The sequence below is a fragment of the Hetaerina americana genome, unplaced genomic scaffold (assembly GCF_022747635.1).
Source record: "Hetaerina americana unplaced genomic scaffold, ioHetAmer1.1.p SCAF_85, whole genome shotgun sequence".
In the NCBI taxonomy this organism is placed as follows: Eukaryota; Metazoa; Arthropoda; class Insecta; order Odonata; family Calopterygidae; genus Hetaerina; species Hetaerina americana.
In genome coordinates this window covers 1,492,721-1,507,102 of record NW_027287483.1, presented here as the reverse complement: position 1 = coordinate 1,507,102, position 14,382 = coordinate 1,492,721, and the positions used below count along the sequence as shown (strand labels likewise).

The window sequence follows — 14,382 nt, the reverse complement described above, 5'->3', positions numbered from 1 at the left end:
GTATTTGTTGATGCACAAGGCAACATCACCTTGGTTCAGTATTAAGAATCCACCATCACACATACAATAAATATGTCGCTCATGACCAGGTGACATGAAATTGATCACTAATGTCGGCAGCAGAACTAACAGACTGGACTAAACAACCCTACTGAGGCAATTTTCCCTGTAGAATATAGACAGACTCAAATTTAACTGGTTTACTAAACTGCAAAAATATATATCCCTGCCAAGAACACATTCAATATTATGATGCTGCTTTAAACAATAGGCCACATTAAATGGAATTTAAATAGGCTTCCAAACGCAAACGGGGAGGAGAAAAGGACCATGTTCTACCATAGTCACCACCCAAAATCTTTTGCTGTGAGTAGCTCCTTAGAAATCCAGGTGGTAGATGGCTGATGAGTTTGGAGTGACTCTATGACTGAGTAGTTCAGCGTAGAATATGCAAAGCATTCCACATTAACATACTTTTGCCAATGTTATACAAGTTTTTTGATAGCATCATGATAGAATAGCTGCTGTTGATGATGGACACACAATTTCAGCCTCTTGTCTAGGGCACATCATTGGAATTAAACTTATGCCCCTTAAGTTTGAGATGTTTCTTATGTTTAGAGAAGAGATATAAATGGAATAAGGCCGAATCCGGGGTGTGTGGTGGACAATCCCAGACCAAGCAACCAAGGTACTCAAATCTCCAAAGTTGATCTTGGGCTGGTGTGTGGTAAGGCCTTACGGCTATGTTGACGGAGAAGTTCCACAATGTGATGTGCAACTATAGTCAGCATTTAGCCATATGAAATGCCACATTTGCCCTCCTGTTCTTGCAGAAAAACATGGTGATGCTGTCTGATGAGTTCATCAGCATGATCCCCATATGCTTTGTCAGTAGCAGTTTGTGGCCTTCCGCACTGCTTTTTGTCATTCCTGTCGTGAGTGACCCAGTCAGCTCAATTTCATGAGCATGTGCAGACCATCATTGGAAACTACTGATATCCAGACTTTCTTCATGGTAAAAAACCAACTGGAGTCACAATTTACTCAGTCAAGAACTCAATAACTAACGGCATGTGGCCAACTGTATACATACTGACAAAGAGGTGTGGCACTCCACCATGCTTTTGGCTGTAATTTAGGGAGCTCTAATTGTAGAAATTTGACACTCGTACTCAAGACATAGGGAAATCTAACTATTTAAATGTGAATCAGCTTGTACTTGTGCTTCTAAAAAACAGATAAATAGGAGGTGCTACATCTCAGCATACCCTTGTGCATATAGTTGATGAAAACAAGTGTAGAACAAATAAAAAACATTGAAAACCTTTACATGCCATGCAATGTGCAATATTTATATGAAATATTCAATAACCTCCTGATAGACCTGAGGCTGGTTGTTCAAAGCTAAAAGTCATTTTACAAGTCCTTGTGATTTGCACAAACATATCATAATCTTGCTTCTGGTATTTCAAAGTTTGGCAAATATTACTTGCCCAACTTACACAGTATTTGACTTTGAAAATTTTATTTTACACCTAAGACTATTCAGAGGTCACGTAAATCAAATTTTAGCATTGACAAATGGACCTAAGATAAGATGTGCTACAAATATTCATCCAGGCTGTAGGCATGGGTTTGATCACACCGAATATCTAATTTTTTTTATAAAGTTAGCCTTAGGCCACTATAACGTCAGTTCAAGAAGTTCAGGGTTTGAAATCTCTAGAGATATTGTTAAATCAAATGCCTGACAAGTGGGAAAGCGAGGGATATAATGGTCAATCTGTTCTGAGGACCAGAGGAGAGAAATTGCCAAGGCCCAAATCAATGGAGCAGGGACTGGGCTGGGAGCAAGTTGGGCACATCATACCTAAATAGGTTCAACATAACTGATTAGACAAGACTTGAGACATGAAAGGCTGAGTGGAAGACAAAAACTAGAATATTGTTTCTTGTTTCTTGCTCTGGGAGTCCACATGAGGTCAATAGACTAGTCTATATGCTGATTCTGGTGCCACCACATGAATAGGCTCAAGAAAAGCCTAGCTTTTAAAGTACAACAGTAACATGGATGTGGAAGTGACTGGCCAATAATGACAGTATCAGGCAATGGTATTGGCCATCCATTAAATTGCCTGTTGAAGATGAGTTAACTACGATATCTGATGTCATGTATGGGCCTCATTTGAGTTTGAATCAATGTTAGTAAACTGGTAACAAAAGGACACATTGTGGTGTTTAATTGTCAAAATGGTACAATATCAGATATTGATTGAACCATTACAGGTAATATAAAAGCAACCACGTTCTTTTATGTTGGGATATATCATCGAGGGGATGTGGTTCTCAAGGTCTTGGGTGTAGTGGTATTCCAGTGGGTAGAGCACTGAACTGCTGACCAGGGAGTTCGAGTTTGATTAGGTGGGGTGGTCTTGGGCCCCCTCAAATTCATACAGTGTGTGATTTTTTGGATACTCGATCATCCTGGGAAACCAAAGGAATCACATGGAAAGGATCTGGCTAGTATTGGGTATTGGGTCATTACCTATCAAATCAGACTTTAGGTTGATGACCATGGTTTATATCATCCAGCTTTAGCAGAATAAATGGCTAATGTCATCGTGGACAAGTTTTCTCAATCATTAAGATACAACAGACTATGCCACATAAATAGGATTAGTATAAAGTGAAATGGCAGGGAATTTTAAGTCTCAAAAACCCTTTTCAAATATCAAAGCATAAAAGAGCCAGGAAGAAACTGGAACTTTTACACTTCGTGGATGACTACAACCAATTCTTCATATAAATAATACTGTCTGTATTGAATATGCATTTCTAAATTCTAATGGCCAGGTTAAAAAACCTTTGATAATTTCAAAATGCCAGTCAGGAATGAAATGAATTTGAAAATTATATCTACTTGGACTGATAATGTTTCTTGAATGTAAAATATGAATTTTGGAAGCTTTTCATTGCAAATGACATTAAACATTAACTCATTATTCCTTAGTCTTTAACAAAATGGTGTGTTAGGAAGGGTTGATAGGATAGTAAGATACATGATGCAACCTTTAATAAAAGGATGTGGGCAAAAGAAGCCACTCAGTGTTTGAGATTTTATCTGTGTAGGCTAATCAGACACCTGATGAAAAACGGTCTAAGGAAGTACATTTATCACATATAAGAGTTTTGTTTGATATGTATGTTAATACTCACGTGCCTCATGAAAAAGTGTGAAGAGTTAAAGGGGCGTGGGCTCTTTGATATTGATAATCCATGAAAAATATGTCTGGCTCGGGATTTTGTGTTCATTGAGGAAAAGTAAAACAACCACCAACTTCATGCCAGGGCAAACAATTTTTATCGAATAAAGGCATTAATCAAGATTAAATTTAGATGGATGATACTCATTTGATTATGGAACTGCTGTTATCTGACGCAGTTGAACTGACTCCAAACAATATGAATCTCCTGCCTGAGGAGAACCAACCACCTGATACTCCCATACCAGAGTCCAAGTGTCGATTCAGAAAAAGAAGAGAGAAGAAAGAGAGAAGTGCCAAATCAGGAAAGATAACTGATGGAGAACCAGGGTACACAAAGAGGGAATGTTCTGGACAGAGAGTCTCATATGTGAGTGAAACTCTAAAACCTGTGACGGTGGCCCAAGCACTTTGGTGAACATGGGAAAGAGTATATAATAAATTTGAAACTCCAATAGCCGTAAACAGTTTACCTTTCTAAACAAAGTGAAAATGAAATTAATTGGCTAGCGCCACAAGTCAAAAAGGGGTAAAGGTAAAAAAGGATAATGAGGTAGGTAAAAGGGGTAAAAGGTAAAAAGGAGAGGATAAGAAAGGTGAATACGAATACGCGTATTTCGGCCACAAAGTAGCCCTCTTCAGCGTACTGAAGGGTAATCGTCACTACAACACAAGTCGAAGTGAGAAAGGGTAAGGGCAATCCGAAGAATATATAGTGTTACATGTGTGGGGGAGGAGAGGGGGTGGTGAAAAAGACAAGAGCCAATGGACGAGGCTGATAGTGGAGGAGTTTGAAACGATAGGTTATGTAGTGAGGGGGAGGGGGAATTACACGGTCAAAGAAATGACCGTTGCAAAGAGGGGGAAAAAGTGAAAGGGAAGCTTTACACAACCGTTAAGCGAACGTAGAAGGGGGAGGGAAAAGTGAAAGGCAACCTACAACAAATAACCGTTGAGGATGTGGGAAAACCGTAACAGAGGAAGGGAATACCACAAGAACGGAAAAATTCCACAGCCACCACACACAAAAAGACGCAACAAAGAAATACATTAAATTACCCTTCTATCCTCAGTTAACCAGAGGCGTTGAAAAAATTTTCAAGACTGTTGACACGAAAATTTCTTACACCAACAACAGCAAACTAAAACAGCTCCTAGGAAACACCAAAGACAAAATACCTACAACAGAGAAGTCTGGCATTTACCAAATCAACTGTGGGACTTGCCAAGCTTCTTACATAGGCCAAACACGCAGAAACATTCTTACGAGATATAAAGAACACTACGCCCACTACAAACACAATAAACCAGACAAATCCAGTATGGCACAGCATTTAATTGAAACAGGACACCACATGACAAAAGACAATTTAAATCTCCTAAAACAAACTAAGAATAATTTACTTGACGCTTATGAGAGCATTTTAATTTTCAAAAACAGAGACAATCTCCTAAACAGTGACACAGGACCTATATCATATTCCTCTCTTTTCTCCCTGTTAAATTTAAAATGCCCTTAGTTCTTTGTAAACCTACAGTCTCTTCAACGTTTGTGCTTCTTTTCCTTTTTCCTTTCCCTTCACTAACCGTCATTTTTCCGTTCTTGTGGTATTCCCTTCCTCTGTTACGATTTTCCCACATCCTCAACGGTTATTTGTTGTAGGTTGCCTTTCACTTTTCCCTCCCCCTTCTACGTTCGCTTAACGGTTGTGTAAAGCTTCCCTTTCACTTTTTCCCCCTCTTTGCAATGGTCATTTCTTTGACCGTGTAATTCCCCCTCCCCCTCACTACATAACCTATCGTTTCAAACTCCTCCACTATCAGCCTCGTCCATTGGCTCTTGTCTTTTTCACCACCCCCCCTCCTCCCCCACACATGTAACACTATATATTCTTCGGATTGCCCTTACCCTTTCTCACTTCGACTTGTGTTGTAGTGACGATTACCCTTCAGTACGCTGAAGAGGGCTACTTTGTGGCCGAAATACGCGTATTCGTATTCACCTTTCTTATCCTCTCCTTTTTACCTTTTACCCCTTTTACCTACCTCATTATCCTTTTTTACCTTTACCCCTTTTTGACTTGTGGCGCTAGCCAATTAATTTCATTTTCACTTTGTTTAGAAAGGTAAACTGTTTACGGCTATTGGAGTTTCAAATTTATTATGTATTACTAGCCGTAAGAGCTCATTTCTATCAATATGGGAAAGAGTCATGTCATGTCAGGAGGAATGTCATGGAGCCATTTTATGACAAAACAGTATGGGTTATTGAGATAGACCTCCAAAAAAAAAAAAAATATATATATATATATATATATATATATATATATATATATGTGTGTGTGTGTGTGTGTGTGTGTGTGTGTGTGTGTGTGTGTGTGTGTGTGTGTGTGTGTGTGGGTCGCGGTAGCCCAGGGGGTAGAGCGTTGGACTGATGGCCGGAGGGTCCCGGGTTTGATTCCCGGGCAAGGCACTCTGGGCACCTGTAGCTCCACCCAAGCTAAAGTGATTTTTCGGGTACCAGATCTTCCTGGGAAACCATAACCGGCACAGGGAAAGGAACTGGCCCCCCTACCCTGATGTGTGAATTTCACACGCCGTATAGGGCCTAGTACTGGGTGAACTCTACCATCACCTACTAAACCGACCTCCGGGTTGATTACTGTGTTTATGGTTTGGTTATATATATATATATTTTATATATATATACATATAAATATATATATATATATAAATATATATATTTTTTTAAGGTAATCTACCGGTTAAGGTAGGTTTTTTGATGGACACAACTACCAAACAAATATTTTGTGACTACTAACAAAACACAACCCTAAATTCTACTCTACACCAGGTCCCTCTTCATCTCTGAGTACTTTCTTCCTCCCTTCATCCCGTCCAACATCCCTATCCTGTTCCTTCCCTTTCTTCTTTTGCCCAACATTCTACCCTCTATCACAGTCTTCAACATCCCACTGCCGGTCAACACCCCCTTCATCCACTTTTCCTGCCTCCATAGGATTGCTCCCAACAAACCCCTCTCTTCGCCCACCATACCAAGTACTTCCTCATTTGTTTTCTTCTCTGTCCATTTCACCTTTTCCATTCTTCTCCACACCCACATTTCAAAAGCCTCCAGTCTACGTCTATCCTCCTGCTTCAATGACCACGTTTCCGCGCCGTACATAGCTACGCTCCATATCAAAGTTTTTACGAGTCTTTTCTTAACATCCTTACTCAAAGTCCCCGTCATCAACTCCCTCCTCCTCGTGAAAGCCTCTTTGCCTAGCGCAATTCTTCTCCTTACGTCCCTACTACTTTGACCGTGTTGGTCCAAAACACTACCGAGATACGTAAACTGTTCTACCTGCTCTAGTTTTTGCCCTCTTACTTTAATGTTAAGATTAGCCTTTTTCTTTCTAGAAAATCGCATAACCTTTGTTTTATTAATGTTGATTCTCATCCCATACCTGTCGCACTGAATTTCCAATTCACTCAGCAATGCTTGCAGCCCCTTGGCTGACTGACAAACTAAAGCTTGGTCATCAGCAAACCTAACTGATTTTACGAATCCCCTGCCCACTTTCATTCCTACCTCGGGTTCTTCCCATGCCTCTTTGATCATTTCCTCTGCATACAGGTTGAACAGCAACGGTGATAATGGGCAACCCTGCCTTACACCCCTTCCTAACACTGCCCATCCTGACTCCCCATTTCCCACCCGCACCTGAGCAGTCTGAGACATGTACAGGTTGCGGATTAGCCTCCTTTCCCTCCAATCTATTCCTATTTTCTGCAATATACTCATTAGTTTTTCCCAATTCACTCTATCAAACGCTTTTTCGAAATCTACGAAACAGGCAAATACCTCCTGGTTGTGTTCTATATTCCTCTCGATTAATAATCTCATTACTGCAATGGCATCACGCGTACCTCTCCCCTTCCTAAACCCAAACTGATCATCCCCTAAGTAATCATTTGCCCTACTCTCTATCCGTTTGTTTATGATCCTGAGAACAACTTTAGCTGCGTGGGATATCAAACTAATTGTCCTATAGTCCTCACATGACGTGGCCTTTACCTTTTTCGGAATCGGAACTAAAACTGCTCTCACAAAGTCTTCCGGCCAGATTCCCTCCTCATAAATGCTACGGATCAGCCCATATAGCCTCTTCCTCCCACATTTTCCTAAGCATTTTAAAAGTTCCACGGGAATGTTATCTACCCCCACGGCCTTATTTAGTTTCATCTCCCTTAATGCCCTTTCTATCTCATTGTCTAGTATGCCTGGACCTAAGCTGTCTTCCTCTACGTCATTTTCTTTTTCAATGTCTAACTGTGTTGGTCTGAGTTCTTTACTATACAGTTCTTCTATATACTCCTTCCATCTCTCTTGGATCTTTCCTGCGTCAACTATTACCTTACCCGCTTTATCTCTAACTATTAGCATAGCTCTTCCTTTCTTACTTCCCGATAACGATTTAACTTTGCTGTACAGCGCACCGATTTCGCCCTTCCTCTGGAGACTTTCCATATCCTCGCACTGCGTCTTCCACCATGCGTCTTTTGCCTTCTTTGTCGCCCGCCTCAATTTATTGTTCAATTCTTTGTACTTCATTTTGCCTAATTCTGTATTTATATTCTTCCATTTTCGCCGCTCATCCATCTTTGTAATCATCTCATCCGTGATCCATGGTTTCCTAGTCCTTTTAGCGTTAACGGTTCCAATAGTGTCTTTTGCGGCTTTAGACAACCCTTTTTTGATCATTTCCCATTTTTCTTCGATAGTAATAAGCCCTTTACCATCCTCCATTATTTTCTCTACCGCCTGTTTGTATTCCTTCCTTTTCAACCCATTTAATGCTTCTACATTCCATTTTCTAACTCGTCGCCCCTGCCTTATCTTTTTGAAACGTACGCTACATTTCATAACAACTAAATTGTGATCTGAGTCCGCATCCGCTCCCGGAAAGCTGTGGGAATTTATCACACTATTCCTAAACCTGTGTCTAACCAGGATATAATCTAGCTGATATCTTCCTGAGTCACCTGGCATTTTCCATGTATACCTGCGTCTTTTGTGGTGTCTAAACCAAGTGTTGGTGATGACTAACCCCTGTCTCCTGCAGAACTCAACTGCTTTCTCCCCGCGGTCATTCCTCGTGCCTAAACCGTAGTCGCCCACCTCATCACCATCTCTTCCTTCGCCTACCGTCGCATTCATGTCCCCCATCACTATCAAATGTTTCCCTGCTGGAACACACGTGATCATGTCCTCTAACTGATCGTATATCTTATCGACCTCTTCTTCCTTATGGTTGCTCGGTGGCATGTATACCTGAATAATAACTAAGTTCGTCGGTTCTGCTTTTATCTCCACTAGTAGTATTCTATCCGTTACCTGCTCTATGTTGACTACGCTTCTTCCTACCTCTTCATTTAATACTATGGCAACCCCTCGTTGGCTCTCGTCCCCACCGCTGTATATTATTCTATACTTATCACTCCAGTAATCCCCGCCATCTTTCCATCTCACCTCGCATAGACCTAAAATATCTATATTTCCCCTTTCCATCTCTCGCTTAACATTCTCCAATTTCCCTGTCCTCATCATTGTCCTAACATTCCACGTTCTTATTCTAACTAATTTTGTCTTCTTCTCCTGCGTCTTCTGTCCTGCTGCTGCTGGTTTTCCCTTGCAAGGGTTTCGTGGGATGACGACCGCGGAAGCCTTGCCTCCCCCGCTGCCGGGCAGGACACACGGCCGATTGGGCCGAGCCCCGTGGTTGCCAGGACTCAAAATATCTCTATTGTCCATCATATTTTTCTTGGGAATGATAATTGAGGTGGTTTCCCGTTGCCTTCCTCAATAGTGTTTTTAACGTGACACCATCACTTACTGGCCGCCCCACTGGGGTCAGACGCCATTGCAGCCGCCTCACTGAGGAACAGACGCTGCGTGGACTACCTTTCGTCTGGCTCCTAACCTTCGACCTATCTGGCATGGGTGACCCTACCAGGAGCAATAATTATTACTCCCGCCAGTACAGCTCTAGGGGTCATCGGAACGCACAAGCCCTTCCACCACGTCAAGGTTGTAGTCCGGGGAGGGAAAAATATATATATATATAAAAATATATATATATATATACATATATACATACATATATATATACATATAAATATACATACATACATATATATATATATATATATATATATATATATATATATACATATATATATACATATATATATATATACATATATATATATATATACATGTATACATATACATATATATATATATATATATATATATATATATATATATATATATATATATATATATATATATATATACATGGTAGCTACAAAGTTCTGGGTGCGCATTATCGATGGGAAAATATGGTAAATAGTGACAGATTAAAAAAAAAAAGAATGTTGATGAATATGCTGCCTATTGAAAGTCAAGGTAAGTAGCCAAGGCATTTCCAATGATACAGAATTCATTTTAATGATACCCTTTCACCTGCTGTTAGGCATTCCGCAGGGTACTGTTTGTGGTTGTGAATCACTTGGATGGGGTGACCACTTTCCTCAATGGAAATCTTATAAAAGTGATGTATATGTGCTAACCAGAGGGCTTTCTTTATGATGGATATGGTTACAAAGCATGTCTCCTTAAAATGGATATTAACAGGTTAAAAAAGTCATCCAAAAATGGGAGTGAACAGGTTCACGATTTGCTCAGTGGTTGAAGTGTCATGTCCTAAGAAATCAATGTTGAAAATGTACACGATTCAAGTACCTTGAGAAGTCTGCCACTACCTGGGAAAAAGAGTGAGTCAAGATTGATATTAAAAGTTGATCATAATCCTATATATAGTTATGCTGAATCCAAACTCATAACACCAACTGAGGCAAATCTAAGGTTATAAACTAATAACCCATAAACTGACACCTCAAAATTGAATGTTCAATTTCAGAATTGTAGAGGTTCACTTTAATACTTGTCTTTGTTTTGATCTGAGATGGTGCATGATACTAAGTTTGCTATTTTGAGTTAATTCAGTGAAAACTATGGTAAGGAACATTGCATGTTGAGAGAGTGCTAAGGTACTTGAAGGAGACAACGGGCAACGGTTTGGTTTATAAACCAATTAAGAATGATAGTGTGATACTTGGATTTAGGTTGGCTAATGATGTTCCAGACTGAAAATTCTTCATCGGATATGGTTTCAAATATACCAATGCTGCATTGTCATGTGATACGCAATAAGAGGTGGGTTGTAGGCCGTTCTAGCACTGAGGATGAGCACATGGTCTCAGCAAATGCAGTGAAGGAGGCTGCATTATTCAGCATTTACAATATGCAGAATTACATCTGTTGTATTTATTTTCAAGCTACAATTCATGATTGTATTCTTTCATAAACCTTTTTTGCTGTACTGTCTCTCTCCCCTCCTGGGAATCCGATGTTTATTCTCTGAAACTAAGTTTCGTATATCATTCTTTGAAATTACCACTAGCTTTCTTATGCCAAAAGTTTCCATGAGCCAATGTATGCTTAGAACAGTTATCATTTTGAAGCTTGGTGACTAAGTACGCAATGTGCTTGCATACTGATTGCACGCATGATCTCTAAGTTGGCAACATGGTTCCTAATAAACTTTAAAAATATGGAACTACCGGGACACAAGGAAAATTGCAGAGTGGTCAGGGGAAGTAATAATGTTTCTCCCCATTTATCAACTGTAATCCATCAACTTCTTAGTTTATTATTGAACTTTTGAAGATTGTTGGCATAAAAAACCATATTTCATCTTCCTCTAAAAACATTATTTCCATAATGGCATGATATATTATATTGGGAATCTATCAGCGATTCTTTTTTGAAGATTTAACTAGGGATTAATATGATCATTTATTAGCCACTTGGTGAAGCACAAATTATTCCTTGCATTTGCAATTTACATTTCCTGATAGGAGTCTTTGGTTAGTCAATGAGACCACAATTTTATTATATTACATGTGCCCATATTTTTCATATCACTGTGAAAAATTATATTAAGAATTAAGAAGTGCACAAAGTATTATTTCAATCCACTCATGATTCGCTCCCATATGTGATGAAGGAAATATTATATGGAGGCCATTTAATTATATGTTTTTTTTACTCTATATCAGTGTCATATTTCCCAAGAACATTCTTTTCATATAAAAGGACATATCTAAAACTTGTTTTTACGATTTAAATATTACCTTGACTTATAATGTATATAATGACAGTTAATTTTCGACTAATTCATCTGGATTTCCACTATATTCATGTAATGTAGGGTCAGGGTAGCCCAAAGTTTAATATGCACTGTTAAATGAGCAATTTTATACCCAGTAGCAGTTATGGGAGGCAACTGACAGCCATTTGGGTCATTAAAGGCGGGGGGTGATTTGGTAGAGGTAGGATATTCAGAGAATCGAGGAATATTGGAAAGAAAACAAATCAGTAGTAGCCTAATCTTAAAGTAACTGCCGAGAGATCCACGGTTTTATGCCTAAGGCTAACACAAAAGACAACCGTGGACTCCAGGTAAGGAGCTAGATAATAACTTTAGTTCAAATACATTTCGACTTGATTAAAACCATGGTTAAAAGTTGACTAAGTAAATTATTAAATTGCTTGGTGGGCAATTACACATGCTATTAAGGAATCCGTAACGAGCGTATGTACAAAATGTTCAGTTAAAAATCAACCACTTCGGTTACCAACAGTACAGCCTACTAAAGCAACCCATTTAACAAGAAACGAATAAAAGTATATGATATTTCCGCAAGGCAATAGGTATTGTGTCATCAAGTTAAGTATTCGTGGAATAAACCTTGGATTTCCAACAGATACTAATAATAAAAGCATGTAATGAATATCATATATAACTCCGCACCTCGCAGGAAAAGTTCCTCTTCTGACAACGGCAGGGATTCTTCCAGGAATATCTTCCGCTTCCGAATTTTTGAGGAATTCTGGTAAGGCCTCTCCACTCCTTTCTTTACCTTCCACATCATTTACTCGTGGTGCACTATCTGCCATTTCCTCGGATCCTTTGTCGAGACAATCCAGCTCAGCGCGTATTTTGGCTAAAGCTTCACACTCGGATGCGGTCAAACGAGGTTGAGCGATTACTGCAGAATCTTGAACCCCAGTATCAGATACTTCGACTGTCGCAACAGCACAGCCTAAATTTATTCTTCCCCCTACAAAAGAAAAACTTATATTTGTTAAATATAAAAAAAATGCAGTAGATTGGAGAAAACATCGAGTCTTTGTGACACAAAACATTCGCAAAGATAAGACAAGTTATAAAATATGAAAACATCATTACATAAAAACATAACATCCTATTAAAGAGTGTGGAAATGCTAAATGACACTAAGCTGGCAAAGTCACTGAAAAAGTAATTTATTTCCTCAATTTGAGTTAGGTTACTGCCTTTAGGCAGCCGGCTGTTTGAGTTTCAATGAAAAATATGATATACAAGCTATGTATCATCCTGTCCTCCGGAAACAGGTTCACCAAAATGACTAATTGTTACCCAATTTGAACTACCCTAAATGACATCAAAATAATCGAGCTAGAGGATCTCTCCTTACTCTATCTACACTTAAATGCCGCGCCATTTTATGCCAGCAAGGCAGGGAAATTTGAAACACAGGTCCTAAATATTATCTTTATTGATTTTTTTAAGGCTCCCAACAAAACTCTAGTTATTTCAAAATGTGATTATATAACAACTTCATAACTAGACATTACAATACAGCTTCTAATTCACAGGGAACTACCCCAATTTCGTATATGTTTTCTCATCTCAGATGAAAGCCCCACGAATGGGTGGAGGCTTCAGTAACAAGGGACGAGTTATAGTTTTGACGACTACATCATACGTTACGGCTACTTATGACACTAATTATAGACATAAATGCCAAACATAAAATGCGTTCGAGTACGGGGTGTGATCACCTCAAATACCTGCTTCAGATGATGGCATCCCGTATTTGTTCAAACGAACGCGCCCACCATTACCATACCACAATGCCCTGCAATAACAGCGTACGAACAAGAACGAATGTCGTCGTCAGCGATCGTTTACATCTCACAAATATTTTACCATTTCATAAATGGAAATTATGTCATCAATTTTTATAATAGGGTTTCTTTATTTGAAAAAGTAAAATTATTTTTTTCTAAATATTTGCATTAAGTCGATTTAAATGTATTTTGAGTATTCCTCGAATTTTCATCCAATCAGCTATGTTTATTTTGGTATTAGGAAGATGGCGGCATGCCAAATTTGCTGGAGTAGGCAGAGGGGCACTTAGGATCACTAAGAACACGGGAAAGAGATCTAACGAACGACTGGTGTGAAAACCCAAATACATCGAAATATGGGAGCGTTACTTCTGCGACGAAAATTTTATGCTTTTTCTTCTACGCTATTGTATGTCGTTATTAAGGAGATAATTTTTTATGCAAAGAAAGTGAAAGTGTTTGGATGAATGATAAATTTCACTCATTTTTAAGCAATGTGAGACATCGACGTAAAGCGAATGCGGTACGGGAATTCAAAGTAATTTTAATCCGCCTTGTTTGGTAAATGGTAGTCTTGTTTTGTATCATACCTTTAAAAGTCGGATGGCTGGTCATAGTAATCGTCGTTTACGAGTTTTGTGACAGCAACATGATCTTTTGAATAAGTTTACCATTTTTCAAGATAAGGTGCATGAAATGAATTAAAAAATCATTATTCAACATAAAATTTGATAGATTTTGGGTTGTCATTGGTGAATTCAGGTTTTCCCGTCGTGCCCAGTTAATGTCTTCACTGAGTTTTCCCATTTGTAATAGATACCACCACCTTTAACGGGAGAAGTAGCATCGAAATTTTTGAGCCTATACCCTCGTCAAAGTAATATTCTTTTAACGATGGAGTTAAACATTAAGTAAATATGTAGTTTTTTTAGTGATGAAATTTGAAGCTGCCCATGGTAGCATGTGGAATGTTTTCGGAGTTTACATGTACCTACATTGTATACACCAACAGCCATTATCTATCGTTTT

At 38.9% G+C, this 14,382-nt stretch overlaps 1 protein-coding gene across 1 annotated transcript in view; it reads right to left on the bottom strand.

Annotated features, from left to right (window-relative positions):
* The window catches only part of LOC139698424 (protein lin-54 homolog), a 62,989-nt gene extending 49,655 nt beyond the window's left edge, over positions 1-13,334 (bottom strand). Inside the window, exons 1-2 of the mRNA XM_071597324.1 lie at positions 13,294-13,334; positions 12,212-12,521 (exon numbers count right to left, since the gene is read on the bottom strand). Of these exons, the coding sequence (XP_071453425.1) occupies positions 12,212-12,521; positions 13,294-13,312 (329 nt within the window). The 5' untranslated portion in view covers positions 13,313-13,334. The remainder of the gene's footprint in view (positions 1-12,211; positions 12,522-13,293) is intronic.
* Positions 13,335-14,382: the final 1,048 nt, after the last annotated feature.